The sequence below is a fragment of the Moschus berezovskii genome, chromosome 12 (genome assembly GCF_049115385.1).
Source record: "Moschus berezovskii isolate FMDL1 chromosome 12, NW_MosBer_1.0, whole genome shotgun sequence".
Classification (NCBI taxonomy): domain Eukaryota; kingdom Metazoa; phylum Chordata; class Mammalia; order Artiodactyla; family Moschidae; genus Moschus; species Moschus berezovskii.
In genome coordinates, this window is record NC_142471.1 from 42787593 (window position 1) to 42806180 (window position 18588).

Sequence of the window (18588 nt, forward strand, 5' to 3'; positions counted from 1 at the left end):
TGGGAACTCCAGTATGACACGAGGACAGGACACCTGTTTTGTCCAGCTCTGTGTCTATCGGGAGAGTCAGGCTCACAGGAGGCCTGCAATTCATGTCTGTGAATGAGTTTATGAAAGGCAGGTCTTCTCATGCCCATTTCATGGATGAGGGCTCTGAAGCTCAGAGAGAACAACACTTCAGCCCGCTGGCCTGGGCGGCGGTGGGCGTGGAGAAGGCAGGTTTGTCTGGCTGCAGCTGCGGGCAGATGGGAAGGCTCGCGGGCGCGGCTCCGGGGCAGGCGCCCGGGTCCCCCGCGGCGGCGGGAGCGTCCTCGCGGGCGGCGCGGGGCTGCAGACTGGGCGGGGGCTGGCGGCGGCGCGGGAGGGAGCCGGGCGTGCGGGTGAACTTGCCGGGCGGCTCCGCTCCGCACGCAGAGAGCGCCGGGCCGCCGGAGCAGGCGAGGCCGGCACGGGCCCTTGGATGCGCTCCGTGGGTTCCGAGGGAGGAAGGGGCCTGGGTCCGCGCTGCCTCCGCCAGGCGCCCTGTGGGCTTTGCAGAGCCCGAGGCTCGGAGCGCCACAGTCGGGGCTGGTGCGGGGAACCCTGCCATCGGAGCGGATTTGGGCTCCCATAGCCTCGGTGTTCTCATCTGTGCTCTGCAGGCAAAGGAGGTAAGGGGTGCGTGGCAAGTGTGGGCGCCGCGGGCTTTAGGAGACAGGAGCCGTTTGCCGAAATTTCAGGAAACGAAGCAGACATCCTTGTCTCCATTCTTACCTCATGAGAAGATTATATGATTTGTCTTTTCCATTAGTTTTCATTTGACGGCTGGGAAGGCAGGCTGCAGTGGAGGGTTCCCCTGGGGGTTGCAGGTGGTCCCACCTGAGAGCTGCTTGGGAACTAAACCTGGAGACACTATTTCACTGATTTTGCATTATAGTCCCCTCTTCCCCTCCCAGAATCACCACCCTCTGGGGTGCACCTGGAAGACCTGAGGTCTCCTGGTCCTCACTGGGCATCTCTGAGGAATGCAATGGAAGTGAGAGACAGTCTTGGTGTGAGGTCCTTTGGGGGAATTCTAAACCTCCCAGAAAGTCTTGAAGTGGTCAGTGTGGCCACAACTCAGCAGCCTTGGTGAGTGGGTGTGATTACTTCAAGGTGATCCAGGTGAAAAACTGCATTGCTGGAGGTTGCGGGGATGGACACTCGCTTGGTGATAGCCCTTCAAGCCCACGTCTCTCCCCTGGAAGCTTGTGCTCTTGTGTTCTGCCCTCAGGAGGGGCCTCTGAGGTTCCAAACTACATTGGGAAGGAGACAGCTCTAAGAGTGTCATTCCATTAGGAATTCCAAGCCTGGGTCTGTTTGGGAAGGGTGAAGGGCTGGAGAGGCTTGGATAGCGTGGAGCTGCTGGGGAGGTGGAGGGGTCTGAGCCAATGTGCTGGGGCCCAAGGCCAGGGGACCCTGGGCAATGCCACCCCAGCTGGGGCATCCTATCACTTTGCTGAGCCATATCTCAGCACTGCCAGGTGCTCACCGGGTCAGGCTTTGTTGGGGACCTTGAATGTCTGTCCCCAACTCTGCCTCTGCCATTTCTCCTGCCCCACATCAGCTCACCTCCTACTTTAGCACAGACTTCCCTTCCTCCTTTTTAAAAAATCTGTCTGGCATGGCCTGGTGCCAAGGCCTTCAGAATCAGACTAACCAAGGTTCTAGTTCAGCTTTGCCACCAGACTGTGGGGACCTTCGGCAGCTTCCTTGCATCTAACTGGGCCTCAGTGTCCTCCTCTTTGAAATGGAGGTGCTATAAAATCCAGCCATATGGTTTTGCTGTCTTTGCCGATTGAAAATAGTTGGATACTGGCAATTTCATATGGTTCAGCCTAATAAAGCCTTTCTCCCATGGCTAGGGTATGGATTAATGCTCAGGGAGATGTCTTGAGCCCAAAGCTGAGTGAAGGTTAATGTCTGTCCCTTTTGCCCTGTCTCCCAGCAAAGCATGTGCCCTCCACAGTAAGGTAAGACCACCCACCGCTCTTTGGGCTCTTTGCAAGATTTGTTCCTGCCTTCTCTCTCCTGCTTGTCTTTCCAAATTCCTCTTTCTGCTCTTCTGGGTATGGCAGGTTCAGTTGTCCTATTCTCTCCCCAGGTCCCATCCAGGTACAGCCCTTGAGGCTACTTGGGTCTTCCAGGTGTCTGCAGGACCAAACTCAGACCAGAATCACCTGCATGCCCACTGCCACTGCCTTCTCCCTACTGCCTCTGTGCACTTTCTACAGAAGGAATCTGACTTTCGTGCTGACCTGGGGCTCAGGGTTTGAATGATTGCTACCTCACCCCTAGAGTATGCTTCTGGAAATCCTTGGTTCCTGTGGACAGAGGGCCTTTCTAGGGTGGGCTCTAATGGAGAAGTTTCCTTCCAGGATCTGTAGCTCTGGAGAAAGATGCAAGGGCCAGCTGGTAATTCTGCTCCTTTCTTGATTCCCCAAATATCTCCTTCCCATGTTGTTGCTTTCCCAGCCCTAGCACTTCCCTCCTCTGCCCCAGTCCCAGTTGTTGTGGAGAAGGGTTGATTTAGGTCCAGGCATCCATGTGGTCTAGTCAGCAGGGACTGGTGTGCAGTTTCCTGGCTCACTGGTGACCATCCCTTTTGTTACTCTTTAGAGATTCTTCGAGAAGGGGGCTGCAAGCCAAGCAGATCTTCAATGCTGCCTTTAGTGCTCCCATTCTAGATCCCACGTGCTGCAATGACGATCAAAGATCCCATGTGCAGCAGCTAAGACCTAGCACAGCCAAATGAATAAATATTAAAAAAAAGAAGTTTAAAAAATCCAGAAGAAAAATTCTCTTGTCTCTGGGATTAGGTAGCTGAAATAACTAAACTATAAACTGTCTTCGAAATCATGACAATCTTTCCATGGCCAAGTGTGATTCATCTTTCTAAGTCAAATTAAATTTATAGTAAGTGACATTTACAATGGCTGACAAATATTATAGATTTTACTGAGCTTTGGTTAATTTTGGTTTTACCCTGTAAAAACTGCCTCTAACTTAGCACTTGATCATGAAGAACATTTATATGTTAACAGTTCATAGATAGACACACCCATTATAAAGGCCCTAAAGAATATCTGAAGTAGGGCCCTTTCTAAACAGTACTTATTGAAATGGGGTCCAAGGACCATGTGATCAGAATCATATGGTTCACATGTTAAAGTACACATTCTTTGGCCCCATCCTGGACTCACTTAACTGCATTTCCTGGAATCTGTGCTTTCGATCTGCACCTGGAGTGATTCTGATGTCTCCTTAAGGTTGAGAACTGCTTGTGGGATTAGTGATGACTAGAGAAGTTCATGAGGAAGGGAACTCTGATGGTGTGTGGGGATACGATGGCACACCACATCAAAATATCTGTTGTTGGCATTACCACCTGGAGGTTCTGGGGTCCAAATTCCAATTAGATCTTGGCAGAGAGTCCTTTGTGTTAAGGCACCAGAGGAAAAAGACCAGCCTGTGCTGGGACATGGAGGTGTGGACCAGGCCAGTTTCTGGGAGCTACAAGCTGTGACTTAAGCATAGGCATGGAGGGGACCCATAGGGAAGTTAGTGGACGTCCCTTGACCTCAGCCTGATGTGTATGTACGGGGTCAAGAGGAGAGAGCTGGTATACTGATGACCTAGTCTTCGGCATACCTGGTGGTCTTCAATGCTGCCATATGTCACTGAGAAACAAGGCTGGCAGAGTAGGTAGGGGCTGAGACCAGGAAGGCACACTTCATGTCAAGCCCTGAGGTTCTGGTTCTGTCCTAAAGGAAATGTGGGGATGTCCTGGCAGTTGTATGGCTGAGACTCCATGTTCTCAATACAAGAGGCTTGAATTTGATACCTGGTCAGTGAACTAGATCCCACATGCTTCAGCTAAGAGTTCACATGCCACAGCGAATATCAAAGACCCCTTGTGCTGCAACTATGACCCAGCACAGCCAAGTAAATAAATAATTTTTTGAAAGAGCATAGGATGCCATGGAAGGACCTGAGCACATGGAAGAATGTGTTGCTATTTCTATTTGCATACAGTGTGATAAGGGGATTTCTACCCGTGCTCCCTAAATAATTATATCCCTGAACTCTGCATACAAAATTTCAATTTCTTTATCACCAAAACAGCCTCGAACCCTGAGGTCAGAGGGAATCTGTGGAACAGGTTCTGATGTCAGACAGACCTGGGTTTGTATCTGGGCCCCATTACTTAGTAGCTGTATGGGCTGATTAACTATGGGCAAGTTGCTTTACGTCTCTGAATCTCAGGTTCTCTAGGTCTCAGCCTTGGGAAGGAAGCAGCCATGAACCTCTCTACCTAGCCCCCACTCTTCCCTGGATTCCACACAGGAGGTGCTATCCCTAAGTGCCATTTGTCTTTGCTTTGCAGGCATCATCCTTGAATCTCCTGAAATCTTCTGTCCACCATGAACACCTCTCACTTCTTGGCCTTGCTGTTCCTAGGATCCCCACAGGGTCAAAACAGGAGCAAGCCAGCTTCTCTGTACACTCCATACAACTTCTCTGACCACTGCCAGGATTCTGTAGACCCCATGGTCTTCATTGTAACCTCCTACAGCATCGAGACCATTGTGGGGGTCCTGGGCAACCTCTGCCTGATATGTGTGACTATTAGGCAGAAGGAGAAGGCCAATGTGACCAACCTGCTTATTGCCAACCTGGCCTTCTCTGACTTCCTCATGTGCCTCATCTGCCAGCCACTCACGGCTATCTACACCATCATGGACTACTGGGTCTTTGGCGAGGTCCTCTGCAAGATATCCACCTTTATCCAGTGTATGTCAGTGACAGTCTCCATCCTCTCACTTGTCCTTGTGGCTCTGGAGAGGCATCAGCTCATCATCAATCCAACAGGCTGGAAACCCAGTATCACCCAGGCCTACCTGGGGATTGCGGTCATCTGGCTCATTGCTTGCTTCCTCTCCCTGCCATTCCTGGCCAACAGCATCCTAGAGAATGTCTTTCATAAGAACCACTCCAAGGCTGTGGAGTTTCTGGCAGATAAAGTGGTCTGTACTGAGTCTTGGCCACTGGACCATCACCGCATCATCTACACCACCTTCCTACTGCTCTTCCAGTATTGCATTCCACTGGCCTTCATCCTGCTTTGCTATGTCCGCATCTACCGGCGCCTGAGGAATCAGGGGCGGGTATTCCACAAGGGTACCCGTGGCTCGCGGGCTTGGCGGATGAAGCGGATCAATGGGATCCTTGTGGCAATGGTGGCTGCCTTTGCCGTGCTTTGGCTGCCCCTGCATGTGTTCAATAGCCTGGAAGACTGGTACCATGAGGCTATCCCTATTTGTCATGGCAACCTCATCTTCTTGGTGTGCCACCTGCTTGCCATGGCCTCCACCTGTGTCAACCCTTTCATCTATGGCTTTCTCAACACCAACTTCAAGAAGGAGATCAAGGCCCTCGTGCTGACTTGCCAGCAGAGTATCCCCGTGGAAGAGTCTGAGCATCTGCCTCTATCCACAGTGCACACGGAAGTCTCCAAAGGGTCCCTGAGGCTCAGTGGCAGGTCCAGCCCAATCTAGCCAGGTCTAGGGCTTCTTCTTGCTATGTTCATTGCTAGGCTCTTTCACTTAGCTAAGTGGGCACATTGCAACCTGGGGGTGGCCTTCTGTCATTACTGGTTTTGTGGGGCCTAGACAGGGTAGCAAGGGCCTGTTTCTGTATCCAGTTGCCTTGTGAAGCCTGGTGTTCAGATGGTTCAGCTATTGTTTCTGGAAGAATTCTGAGTCTGGATTCTGCAGGTCATGTACAGTATGTCTTGCAGCCTGAGCAGATGCCAGAGCTGGAGATGGTCTGATTGTTGTAGGCAGAGATCATCCTGGTAACTCAGCAACATGTGCCCAGCCCAGAAACCCAGGGGTTTTACCTCCACCAGTGAGACTATTGAAGACACGAGTGAAAAGCAAGTGGAGTCAGAGTTCTGGACCTTAGTCAACTCCTAATAATTTTGGGAGACAATATTTGTGGATGGGCTTTGTACACAGTAAAGAGTTCTATGGTAGCAGACAGTGGGATTACTCTATATCATTAGAACATCCAGCTGCAGAGAAGGGACCCTGGCAGCCTGCACACACTCCTTTGCAGTAGGCAAATTAGCCCTGAGTAGCAGGAATTCTGGGATTCACATCTTTCTCCATCATGTCTATCATAGAAAGGAGCCTATCTTTCTATCTTTCTATATCCTGTAAGAACTCTGGAGAGGATTCGTTTTTTTTTTTTTTAAGATTCTGCACTTCATTTTTTTTTTTTTTTTTTTTAAGATTCTGCACTGCATTGGCTATACCACATATCATGTAGTTCTCTGGCCAGGGATTGAACGCAGGCCCACTGCACTGGAAATGCAGAATCTTAACCACTGAGTCACCAGGGAAGTCCTCTGGGGAGGATTCCGATAGCTCAGTCCTTAACCAATCACCGTGACCAAGTAGCTGGAATACTTTCTGTACCCAGACCTGTGTCCCTTGACCACTCCTAGATCAGAATGGTGGGGGTCGACCCTACTAGAATCACATGGATAAGCAGGATTATCGTATCAGGGGATAGAGGTAGTCCCCCAAAGCAGAAGTAGTCTTGAAGAAGAGAGAATGAATTGGAAAGATTTTTGAGTGTCAGATAAGATGACTTGGATGTGGAAGAGAGAAAGAAGAGTCCCAGGTTCCAGACTTGGGAAAGTGGATATATGTCTGGTCCATTTAGTGTGATGGAGAGGGGTTTTGGTTTTATGGTTTATCTGTGTGCATTCTGTGTTTGAGGCCCTCTTGGGTGTGCAGATGGATAGTCAGATGCTTGAGTCTAGAGCCCTAGAGAGAGCTTTGGCCAAGGCCTGACCAAGTCATTCTGAGGGGTGGGGCTGAGATGTGACTAGATGGGATGTGGGCTGATCTGGAGCTGGATGTGGGCCAAAGGAATTCCAGGTTCCCAGAGCTGAATCTGGCGATGGGACATCAAGGTCAGCAAACAAGGTGGGGTCCTGGGATACAGGGTGGGGTGGTGCTCAGCAGGAGGCTCTGCTGCACAGGGTGGAGGTGCTATTTTCCCAGAGATGATACCAGGTAAGTTGCCCTTCATCTCTTTTCTGTGGTCTTTCTTCTTTAGAGAATCGAGGACTGCTTCAAGGTCAAGCTTCTTGACTAGAAGATGGGAGTTGCTGTGACTTACTGCTTTGTAGGGATGCAGTGATGCTGAGAAAATCCGGAAAAGACCTACAAGTTCTTCAAAGAAGAAATTTTTGCTCCCTACACCCTGTTGAGAGATGGTCTGGTGGTGGAGGAGTGAGCACAGCTGTCATTTCTGTCTTAAAGTGGGTCATGTTAACTTGGAGAGACATCCTTTAGTGACAAGTTCCTTGGCCTGGCCTGGACTGGTGATAAGACTTCCCCAGAGTATCTCTTTAAGGTTCTGATACATCTCACAACGGCTGCAAATATATGGACATAGACAAGACTGGGGCTTCTGGGTCCTGAGAATACACTGGGAAAGGATTTGCAGAGCATATTCAGATGCCTCCTTAGCTGAGAACAGCCAGGAACTTCCTACTTCGGGCAGCTGAGAAGGCTTCTGCAGGGTGAACTTGCCAACGAACCAGCAAACAGGAGGGTGCTTATGAATGGGACTGTGTAATCATGGCCCTTGAGGTTTCTAGTTGTTTAAATGTTACCCTTTATTTGAAACTGATTCTTGTCAGATTCTGAAAACAGTTTGTCGGTGCAATTGTGTACCAGTGTGGAGCTCTCTTAAAGTACATTTCCTTTCATTCATGAAGCTATTAATGGGCATTCAATTAGTCGCTCAATCAACTGCCAAGGAAACCACACTGAAAATAGGGTATGTATTCAGAACAAAGAACTTCAACTCACTGCGATAGTCATATCTCCTTTACAGGTAGCGTGCTTTGTGATGGCCAGCAACCTGTTGCCACCTTGTAAATGTCATTTGCAGCCCCTGACTTTAAGGTGTGGGGGTGGATCTACAAAGGCTTTCTTAAAGAGAGACCTCCTTTTCATACCTTTACTTTTAAAGGTCCACGTGCCTGAAGCAAGTGGGAGACTTGTGCAGTATCTGGGCAGGTGTGAGCATCAACCTTTTTCCTGAGCCCCAGGGCACTGTCAGGGTATGCTGCCAATTGGCAGTGGGGCCTCAGTCACATCAAGGTGGAGGGAATACTGAGGCTCTCATCAGAATATTTAACTATTCAGAGGAGATGGCAGGTGTCACCTTTCATCCAGTATTTAGCTTTGAAACAGTTAAAGATCACTTGATTTATATAAGAGAGAGGGTGTTTCAGCATCTGTGAGATCTGGAATCTATGGCTATGGGCAGGGCAGAAGGGCCTGGAGCCTGAGCTCTGGGGTGTACGCAGCTGCTGACCTTCATCCTGATTCACTGACACCTTCTCTGCAGATGGCATGACTGAGCACTCTCCAGGTTGGGCAGGTATGAATACAACTATCTAGTGTAATGACAAAAGTAATCATAGAGTTCAGGTGGAGGAGCCAGATATTATCCATGAGGGCATTTGGGGTGATGTGTCTGCAAGTTTACAGGGCCAGCAGGATGGGAAAAGGCTTATGTCATTGGGAGCCATGGAGGTAGCAGATCCAGTGCATTTGGAGATGGGGGTGTTGAGGGTAAGCCTGGACAAAAAGGTGAGATCTGGTGTAGGAAGCCTCGCATCCCAGGCTGAGCAGTTTGACTCTATCATGCTGGCAAGGGAAGATGCTAAGTGGCCTTAGCAGAGGGTGCTGTGGTTAAGTTTAAGATTAGGAAAGTTGCCTTTGACAGGAAAAAGGAACTGGGGAAGTGAGAACTGATGTATTCAGCTGATTCCTGGTTTAGCTATTCTCTGTAGGCTGGCTTCAGAGACACTGGTCTCCTGCAGAGCTCCAAGGAAGCTGGCTCCATTTGAATGCTGAAGACGCTCAATCTTAGCAGATCACTGCCATGTCATAGGCTGGAACCCCAACCCTGGGCTGCTCCCCAACTCTGAATGCTAAGCTGGAAGAGTAGGGCAGATGACCAGAGTTCTGCCAAACCAGGAGAGGTTTCTCTAATCATGAAAGCCCAAGGCTGGGGTCCCTCTGCTGGAGTCCAACACTAGCCCAGCTAGATCCCGATGCTCAGCCCTGGAGTAGGTCCACATGCTGTTCTGGAGCTTATCTCTATGGGTTTACTTCACTGACTCCTGCTCCAGTAGGCAGCGTGTAGGCTGCCAGGTACTTTTTCCTTGTTTGCTCAGGAGCTTGGGGCCCTAATGCCATGTCCACAGCCTTTTGATTCAGCTGACTAAAGGGAGGCCCCTCTCACTCAAGCACAGAGTCCTGATGAATGAGGGGACTTGAAAGATGATGGGGATGTGCAGGGCACCTTGATGATGGTGCGTTTACTGCTGTGCCCTCCTCCTCAGCCTCCCCTCCGCTGTCCAGGTCTCCTTCCCTGGACATTACGTGGGCCCACCCTCCAGCCCAGAAGTTAGAAGGGCTCTGTGTTCAGTTAAATCCGAGCCCACCAGGGTATGGTTTGTTGTCCAGAAGGGGTGACTGAATGTCACAGAAGCCTTGTCATGTCATGGTAGCCGTCTTTGCATTGTTCAATGGATTTTGTGTCACTCACTCATTGAGAAAGTTTTGGAAATTGTTAACTCTGAGTCTTATTTCCGTATTAGTCAAATGGAGGTGGGAATTGGATTAGAATATGTTCAGGGTTCTGTGCTCTTTTAGGAGAGTCCATGATTTCTTTATCTTTGTAGGAAACAGAGTAGTTTTATTTTATAGCCCTCCCATCTTTTCATAGAATGAAGTAGAGGTATAGTCACTATGGAAAACAGTATTGAGGCTCCTTAAAAAACTAAAATTAGAATGACCATATGATCTAGTAATCCCATTCCTGGGCATATATCTGGGAAAGATGAAAACTCTAATTAAAAAAGATACATGTACCTCAGTTTTCAAAGCAGCGCTATTTATACTAGCCAATACTTGAAAGCAAACTAAATATCGACTGACAGATGAGTGGACAAAGAAGATGTAGCATATGTATACAATGGAATACTACTCAGCCATAAAAAGAATGAAATAATGCCATTTGTGGTAACATGGATGGACCTAAGGGAAGTAAGCCAGACAAAGGCAGATATCATGATATAGATTATATGTGTAATCCAAAACACAGTACAAATGAATTTATTTACAAAACAGAAATAGACTCACAGAAATAGAAAACAAACTTATGGTTACCAAAGGGGACGGGGTGGAAGGGATAAATTATGAGTTGGGGATTAACAGGTACACACTAATACATATATATAATAGGTAAATTTCAAGGACCTACTGTATAGTACAGGGAACTATATTCACTATCTTGCAATAACCTATAATGGAAAATAATCTGAAAAAGATTATATATAAATATACATACATTAATACAATAATTTAAAATTCACTGTCCAAAACCGCAATTAGGTTGCACCGACCTAATAATAATAATTGGGCTTCCCTGATAGCTCAGTTGGTAAGATATCCACCTGAAGTGCAAGAGATCCTGGTTCAATTCCTGGGTTGGTAAGATCTACTGGAGAAGGGACAGGCTACCCACTGCAGTTTTCTTGGGCTTCCCTTGTGGCTCAGCTGGTAAAGAATCTGCCCTCCGTGCAGGAGACCTGGATTCCATCCCTGGGTTGGGAAGATCCCTTGGAGAAGGGAAAGGCTACCCACTCCAGTGTTCTGGCCTGGAGAATCACAAAGGGTCAGATACGACTGAGTGACTTTCACTTTACTTCAACCTAACAATATATGTCAATATTATATATATATATAAATCTTACTTTGCTGTATACTTAAAACTAACACAACATTGTAAATCAGCAATACTTCAGTTAAAAAAGAGAATGGAGCAGAGGCCCTTGCTGGCAGAGCCAGTTATCAGGACCAGTGAGAAGAATTCCTGGTACATGGTGGGAATCGCTTGACTCTTGTTAAATTCATAATGTAATTTTCATGAGGGTTGTGCTGATTTTTCTGGCCTGGCATACTCAGGCTAGAGCTTGATTCTGTGGCTGGGTCGTTAATTTAGTCATTTAGTTAACCTTAGCCATGTCAGAGTAGTGCAACTGGCTATTTAAAGACAGCCAATAGCCTCATCAGTCTGAATTATAACTGTGCACCAACAGGACACATGGTGCTAGATTACGCACCATAAATGTCCAAAATGTTGAGAAAAAATGTGAGATGAGCGGGGTCAGAGGCCCACAGCGTACAGTTGCCAGCTTGCCATGCAGCTTCGGAACTCGGGCCTGTGTCCAGCACTGCATTCCCGACACTGCTTGACTCAGGATGTCAGTGTTTGAGTCTCAACAGGCAGCTTCTCCATGGGGCCCTGAGCCTCTTCCTCCCTTTTGCCTTGCCAAAACTCTCCTGCAGCTCAGAACTGGGGAATGTCAAAGTATCTGAGCCTGTGCTTGGTCGCTCAGTCATGTTTGACTCTTTGCGACCCCATGGACTGTAACCCGCCAGGCTTCTCTGTCCATGGGGTTTTCCAGGCAAGAGTACTGGAGTGGGTTTCCATTTCCTACTCAAGGGTGTTTTCCTGACCCAGGGATCCAACCCCTATGTCTTCATCTCCTGCATTGGCAGACGGATTCTTTACCACTACTGCCACTTTAGGAAGCCTAACTGAGCCTGTGGAGGGTGACTCCTTTTAGGAATGTTCATACCATAATTAATGACATCACAATTCTCTAGTCTCCCAGTTTGGCATTGTCAAAGTCACCTTATGACAAACTCATAACTCTTTACCTCTACAGGCTCTGGCATCACAACCTACAAACTTAGTGAAACTCCACCTTGGAAAAACATCCCATGACTTTGCCAGCCCCTGTTTTGAGTTTTCTCTTTGAAAAAGCCACCACTTTTTCTCCTTCTCTTTGCTTCTCAGTTGAGGGTGTTTTGATATCCCCCATTGCTGAAGTTGCTGTCTGTAAAGTCACAGATGGTATGCTCATTGCCACGAGGTTTGGGTCTGCACCTTACCTGATCGTTGCAGAATTCCATTTTGACATTCTTGTCCCTGAATTCCCCTCTTCTGTTGGCTTCCATGACATGACTCCAGTTTGGTTCTTTTAATACTGGCTGCTCCTTCCCAGCTCCTCTGTCCCACACATGCCAGGCTTTTCTGCTTTGATGTTTGTGTCCCACCCATCACACTTCCCATGAGCAATTTTACTCTGTTCCTGTGGCTTCAGCTGTCACTTGCAAGATGATAGTTCCCAAATGAACACCACCTCAAAGTTTATCTACTTGCTGCTGGACATTGCCACACGAGTATCCCCCACACACCTGAAGTGCAAGTCCAAAGCAAAATAGGAGCCCTTCTCTTGGATTCTCACTGGATTTTTCACCATAGTTACTCCTATCAGTAACCACTTGATTGCCTAATTCACAGCATCTGATTCATTCCTGTCCCTTTGGACTGTTGCAAGAATATCCTTGTTCTTATTTCTGCTTCCAGTCTTGCTGTCCTGTGATTCCTTTTCTACTCCAGGCATAGATTTGACCTTGAGCCTCCCATTTGGCTGTTCCTACCAACTACAAGGGGCTTCTCTGATAGATCAAATGGTAAAGAGTCCGCCTGCAATGCAGGACACCTAAGTTCGATCCCTGGGTTGGGAAGATCCCCTGGAGAAGGGAATGGCTACCCACTCCAGTATTCTTGCCTGGAGAATTCCAGGGACAGAGGAACCTGGTGAGTTGCAGACAATGAAGTCCCAAAGAGTCGGACACGACTGAGCGACTAACACACACACACACACACACACCATCTACATGATGCAGACCTAGTGCTTTTACATGACTTTCGGGCCATTTGTAGTCCACAGGTAGCTGGCCCTCACATCGTCTATTCTAACCCCATCTGCATCCCCGATCCTGCTCTAGTCACCAGACTCATTTTCCTGCTCTAGTCACCAGATTGATGTCTCTTGAATTCCTGTGCTCTTTTTAGGTTTACCTTCTCTGAAATCTTTCCCTGGCCCCCTTGTCTCTTTGTCTGCATGTCCAGAGCACTTTGCAATGTCCCAGTTGGGCATTTAGGGTGTCTTAGAACTGGCAAAAAAGAAAGGGTGTCTCTCCTCTTTCCTCGTGTCTGTAGCTCTTCAAGGGAAAGAATTGAGCCTTTATCTCCCAAGCTGCCAGCACAACACCTGGCCTGAGTAAGTCGGTCATGAAAGGACGGTATGCTGGTGGTCACCAAGAAGAACAGAAAAATGAATTTGGAAGCTTAGAGGTGAGCTGGGCTTCAGCAAGGAGAACAGGAAGAGTTAAGTCAGCAACAGAAGAGTTAAGTCTTCTTCCTACAGTGCAGCTAATCGAAGCTTTAGCATCTCCAGCAACAGCATACACAGAGCAACTCTCCCTGTGGAGCCTTTAAACTCTGGGACCTAAGGGAATGTAGACTGTCTATTTTTTTTTTTTTTTGTATTTAAGAAAGCAGGGCAATATAATATAGATTAAGAGAGACAGAGAGAGAAACCAAGGCAGGGTACTATCCTCTGTAAGTTCCATGGCCCGATGGAGACAAGCTCTCTATTTGGCCTCAGTACTTTATTACCTAGTCATACTTCCTCCACTTTTCCCCAGGCAGGACTATTGACACAGGAACCTACATTTGTATATATCAACGCAGAAACCATGAACAAACTCCGTGTTCCTGTGCAAATATGCAAACTTTCTTATGTAGACAGGGGTTGGCAGATATTTGGCTCTGAAATATTCAATGGATGGAGGTCCAGACAAGGAGCTGGCTGCTGCACCCTCCTCTGGGCAGCCCATGCCTGTACCCACCTATTTTCATTTGTCTCCCTGCTTTGCTCTGAGCATTCCTGTGGTTACCGTCCTTAGCTTACTGGAAGTTAACATGTTCTTTAGTAAGTGTGTGTCAGATCCAGGCACTCTCTCACTCAACAATGTGAGGGGGTAGGTTATATGTGAGTCATCAATGAATGAGGGTAATTCAGTCAACATCATCAGATGCCTAGGCACATGCCAGGCTCTGAAACACAGAAGGCAGGACTACAAGTGTGCATGAGGCAACCTGGAGCTCAGTGATTATAAGTGAGACCTGTATTTGATGGTACGATTTAAGCACAAAAAGGCCTTTCTCTGTGTTGTATTATATAGTGAAATACCGGGAGCAAGCAAATGTCCTATAATCAGAGAAAGCTAAATAACATGGTATGACAGAGAGTGTGTGTGTGTGTGTGTGTGTGTGTGTGCTCATGTGCCTGGGTACTCAGTCGTATCTGATTCTTTGCGACCCCATGGACTGTATGTAGCCCGCCAGGAGCCTAAGTCCATCGGATTTTCTTGGCAAGTATACTGGAGTGGGTTGCTATTTTTTCCTTCAGGGGATCTTCTGGACCCAGGGATCAAACCCTGGTTTCTTGCATTTGCAGCATTGGTAGGTGGATTCCTTACCATTGTACCACCTGGGAAGCCCATATGACAGGCTAATGGGCGGCTATTTTAATAATATTGGGATTGCTTGTGATCTGCTAAATATTTTAAAATCAAGATGTTAAACCATAGAGTATATGCTCCACTATTTGTAAGTACACTTACACAAACTGTAAAACAATAAGCCAACACCCTGGAAGGAAATACATGAGTGATTGTGGGATTGTAGTGATATTTATTTGTTTATTCTCTTTATTTTTTTACATTTCCCAAGTTTTCTACAATAAGCAGACATTGCACTTATAATCAGAAAAAAGATATTAAAAAAAACAACTCTTCATGCCTAGGTGGAAAAGAATGTTCGTGGAGGTCTTTAGGGTCCCCTGGGTTCTGCTGTCACAGAAACCTGACTCTAAGAATTACTATAGGAGAGCTACTTAAAAGCAAAATTAAAGGGAAACATGATGTGCATGTTTCTAAGCTTCTGATTCATCTTGCAAAACCACTTTGAGTGGGGTTGTGCTGATTGACTTTCTCCTCCAACGTCCTGTGTAAGAGGAGCAGACACCTGAGCCCTGAGGGGACAGGCATTCTGACTGGTGACATTTAGTGGCAGAGCCACTTTCCTCCCACAGAACACTTGCTGATCTAGTCACCAAAGCTCCTGCTTATGTCCCATCTTATCTCCAAACACCCAGGCCTGGTTAAGAGTTCAGAAGTACATGGATTTTGACAGATGACCTCCAAGTGCTATCTCCCAGGCAAATGAGTCCTGTTGTTGCTATGGACCTTTCTCTGTCTTGGTCGGGAGCCTTGGAGTCTGTCTGAATGACCTGTTATCTCCAAAGCACTGACATGACGTTTGCTGGAGGCTGGCTCTGTCAAACTTCGTGTTACCAAAGGAGAGAGCAGAAGGTGGTGGGGGAGGAGGTAACAAATTGAGAATTTGGGATTAACAGGTACAGAGTTCCATTCCATTCGTTGGGTCACTCAGTCGTGTCCGACTCTTTGCGACCCCGTGGACTGTAGCCTACCAGGCTTCTCCATCCACGGGATTCTCCAGGCAAGAATACTGGAGTGGTTTACCATTTCCTTCTCCAGGGGATCTTCCGGACCCAGGAATTGAACCTGGGTCTCCTGCATTGGAGGCAGACGCTTTAACCTCTGAGCCACCAGGGAAACACAGAGTAGTATATATAAAATAAATAAACAACAAGGACCTATTGTATAGCATAGGAAACTATATTCAATATCTTGTCATAACCTATAAAGGAAAAGAATCTGAAAAAGGATATGTATAACATATGTACATATAATATATATATGGCTTAATCATTCTGCTATATACCTGAAGCATTGTAAATCAACTATATTTCAATTAAAAAAAAACAAAGACACTTTTTTTCAAGTAAGGTCACATTTGTAGGTTAGAATGTGAGCACATCTTTTGCCAGGGGAGGGCAGGGCATAATCCAACCCACTGCAGAATTTTATGAATAATTATACCAGGACAAAAGATGTAATACCAGGACTGTTCCCAGCAAAGTAGGGCATATGGTCACCTAGACTGAAAACCCTGGATTTAACCTTATATAAAGGGACTGCTCTTTTCTTCCGTAACATGGGGCAGAAGCACCCTCCTTATACCATGCTTCCCTGTACTAGGCCAGAGCCTGGTACACCTGGCCTTCCAATCCTGAGGATTCCTCTTATAGAGGTAGTACCTCAGTCATTGTCTTCACATACTACTGAGAGGCAAGGAGGGAAAGAATTGGGATCCCTTTTGTGCCTCCCACGAAAAGCTTCCATGCTCATGTGCTTCAGGAATCCATGTGGTTCCTGACCTGTGCTGTTCTCTTGATTTTCCATAGAAGTTGTGGATGGATCCAGTCCTCCTAAGGTTTACTTCTCTTCTCAGAACTCAAGGGAGGGGTAGGATTGGGGGAGGGCTGGGAGATAAGTCCATTTGAAGGTAGAACAGGGCATACAGGTTTCAGAGGGAAAACAGAGAGAGGTTCTAAGGTTTTTTTTTTTAATTAATTTATTTTTTAATTGAAGGATAATTGCTTTATAGAATTTTGTTGTTTTCTGCCAAGCCTCAACAGGAATCAGTCATAGGAATACATACAATCCCTCCCTTTTGAACCTCCCTCCCATTTCCCTCCCATCCCACCCCTCTAGGTTGATACAGAGCCCCTGTTTGAGTTTCCTGAGACATACAACAAATTCCCATTGGCTATCTATTTTATATTACCAGAGAAAGGTTCTAGGTTTGGTCTTCTGCAGGAGACAAGGGAGGCCTGGGTGGGCAGCTGGCCTAGGAAACCTGGGAGGAGGGTGAGAGGGCAGAGGGCTGGAGTGAAATCTGGGCATCTGGGGGTAGGGGCTGAAAAAGGGGACCTAGTAAGTTCCAGAGGCACATTTCTCTTTGTCACCTAGATGCTTACATGGCGTTGCAGGGACTTCTGGTATAGTTTTACCTCTATGGTATCTGGCTTTAAGAAAGACTCCTTCTTACAATGTTCTATGATTCTGTGACGGTGATAATAGAGGGATTCCTCTTCTCAACCATCGGGAGGGTCAGATGACACATGCTGGACAATTAGAGCATCTCATAGCATTAGACATGCTTATTAGCTCAGGGGCTGGCATGTGACACAGCAGGGACAGCCAGAGCCCACTTTTTCAGGAACTGAGGATGGATGCTGGCGGAGGAGTGCTTCCTCCATCTATGTGTACTGTGAGGGTTGGGTTGGAGGTGTCTTCTGCACATCCTCCTGCTGTTTCATGGGGAGAATGTGTCTGAGGCCAAAGTCAAGTGGAGGCTTGTAGCGTCTAGAGGTGACTGGGTAAAGTCAAGGACCTTATTTGAACTCCTGGGCCCAGCTGCACAAAGTCCTGATCGTGGGCTTTCCAGGGAGGCAAGCCCCTAAGTTTGCTCTGAGTAATGTGTCTTTTTAGAAGAATAAGATCGCTATAAAATCTTTTGACAGAGCTCCCCTGGAGAGGTAGAGTGGACTCCAGGTTGTTGGCTAAACCAGAGGCCTGTGGGTACGAAGTGGGCACCAAGGAGCACCATCACTGGGGCTGTGTGGTGTGGTGGGGACAGAGAGCAGAGATGGACTCTGAGGAACTGGAGGAGGAGATGCTTGTTACACACGATTTCATTTCATACTCACTCATCCTTAGAGGTGGGCCCTACTCCTATCCCAACAGAATACCAAAGCTACAGAAAGTGAAGGCCAAGGCCAGCCTGTAAGCAAGCAGCAGATTTGGGGTCCACACTCACCCCTCTCTGAGTCCATTTTCCTGATAATGAGGGGGTGATGAGCTCTCACTGTCTCCCCCACTCCAACTGCCTTCTGAATTATCCTGCTGCACTGACCTCATTACCACCAGAGCAGGGCTCCAGCCTCACTGCCCACCTCAGCCGCTAACGAGCACCCTAATTTGATTGGCTCCAAATGAATGTGACGCAAAATTAAAAGATGCCAGAAGACACTGCCATGAATCGAATGAGTTGGCTTCAATTTATTATGTTTTGAATTCAATTAGATTTTTCCTCTGATCCTCTCTGAATATTCATCCAGCTGATGGCTATAGAGTAATACCTGGAAGGGGCTTTTATCACTGAATTCCAGCCTCAGCCATTCAGCTTGGGTTCAGGTGACAGTGCTGGAACAGAAGACCTCAACTTGGGCATGGGAAGGTCAAGAAAGTTCAAGACCAGCTGCAAAGCCTCCTGCCAGTGAGCCTGCATATTTCCTGTTGGGGAAGGGATTTAAAGCAATGTACCTGATTAAAATGGCTTTAAATTATTTTTAGTGCATAAACACTTCAAGAGGCTACATAGCAGGCAGTGTTGGAGTCATGGACTTTGTCATGTGACAGACAGCAAGGGACGTGGTGACCTGAGGTCTGGGCTCAGCCTGGCCTCAAACTCCCTACGGGACCAAGGTAAATCTCCAACCTCTCCTAGCCTTGATTTCCCCATTTTCTTTTTTTTTCTGAAGGTCAGGTTTAAATTTAATGACTTTGGTATTAACTATACACATACTAGTAAGTGCTAAGACTTAAAATCTTCTGGTTC

The 18588-nt window shown here is 47.3% G+C and overlaps 1 protein-coding gene across 1 annotated transcript; it reads left to right on the plus strand.

Moving 5' to 3' along the window:
- The first annotated feature begins 344 nt into the window (after window positions 1-344).
- On the plus strand, window positions 345-5576 carry LOC129556005 (neuropeptide Y receptor type 4-2). The gene is made up of 2 exons (XM_055425967.2): window positions 345-650; window positions 4406-5576. Exon 2 carries the CDS (start codon window positions 4443-4445, stop codon window positions 5574-5576), a length of 1134 nt encoding a protein of 377 aa, XP_055281942.2. The 5' UTR covers window positions 345-650; window positions 4406-4442.
- Window positions 5577-18588: the final 13012 nt, after the last annotated feature.

Excerpts from the sequence above, each read along its gene's own strand:
- LOC129556005 (XM_055425967.2), top strand. The coding sequence starts at position 4,443 with ATGAACACCTCTCACTTCTTGGCCTTGCTGTTCCTAGGATCCCCACAG.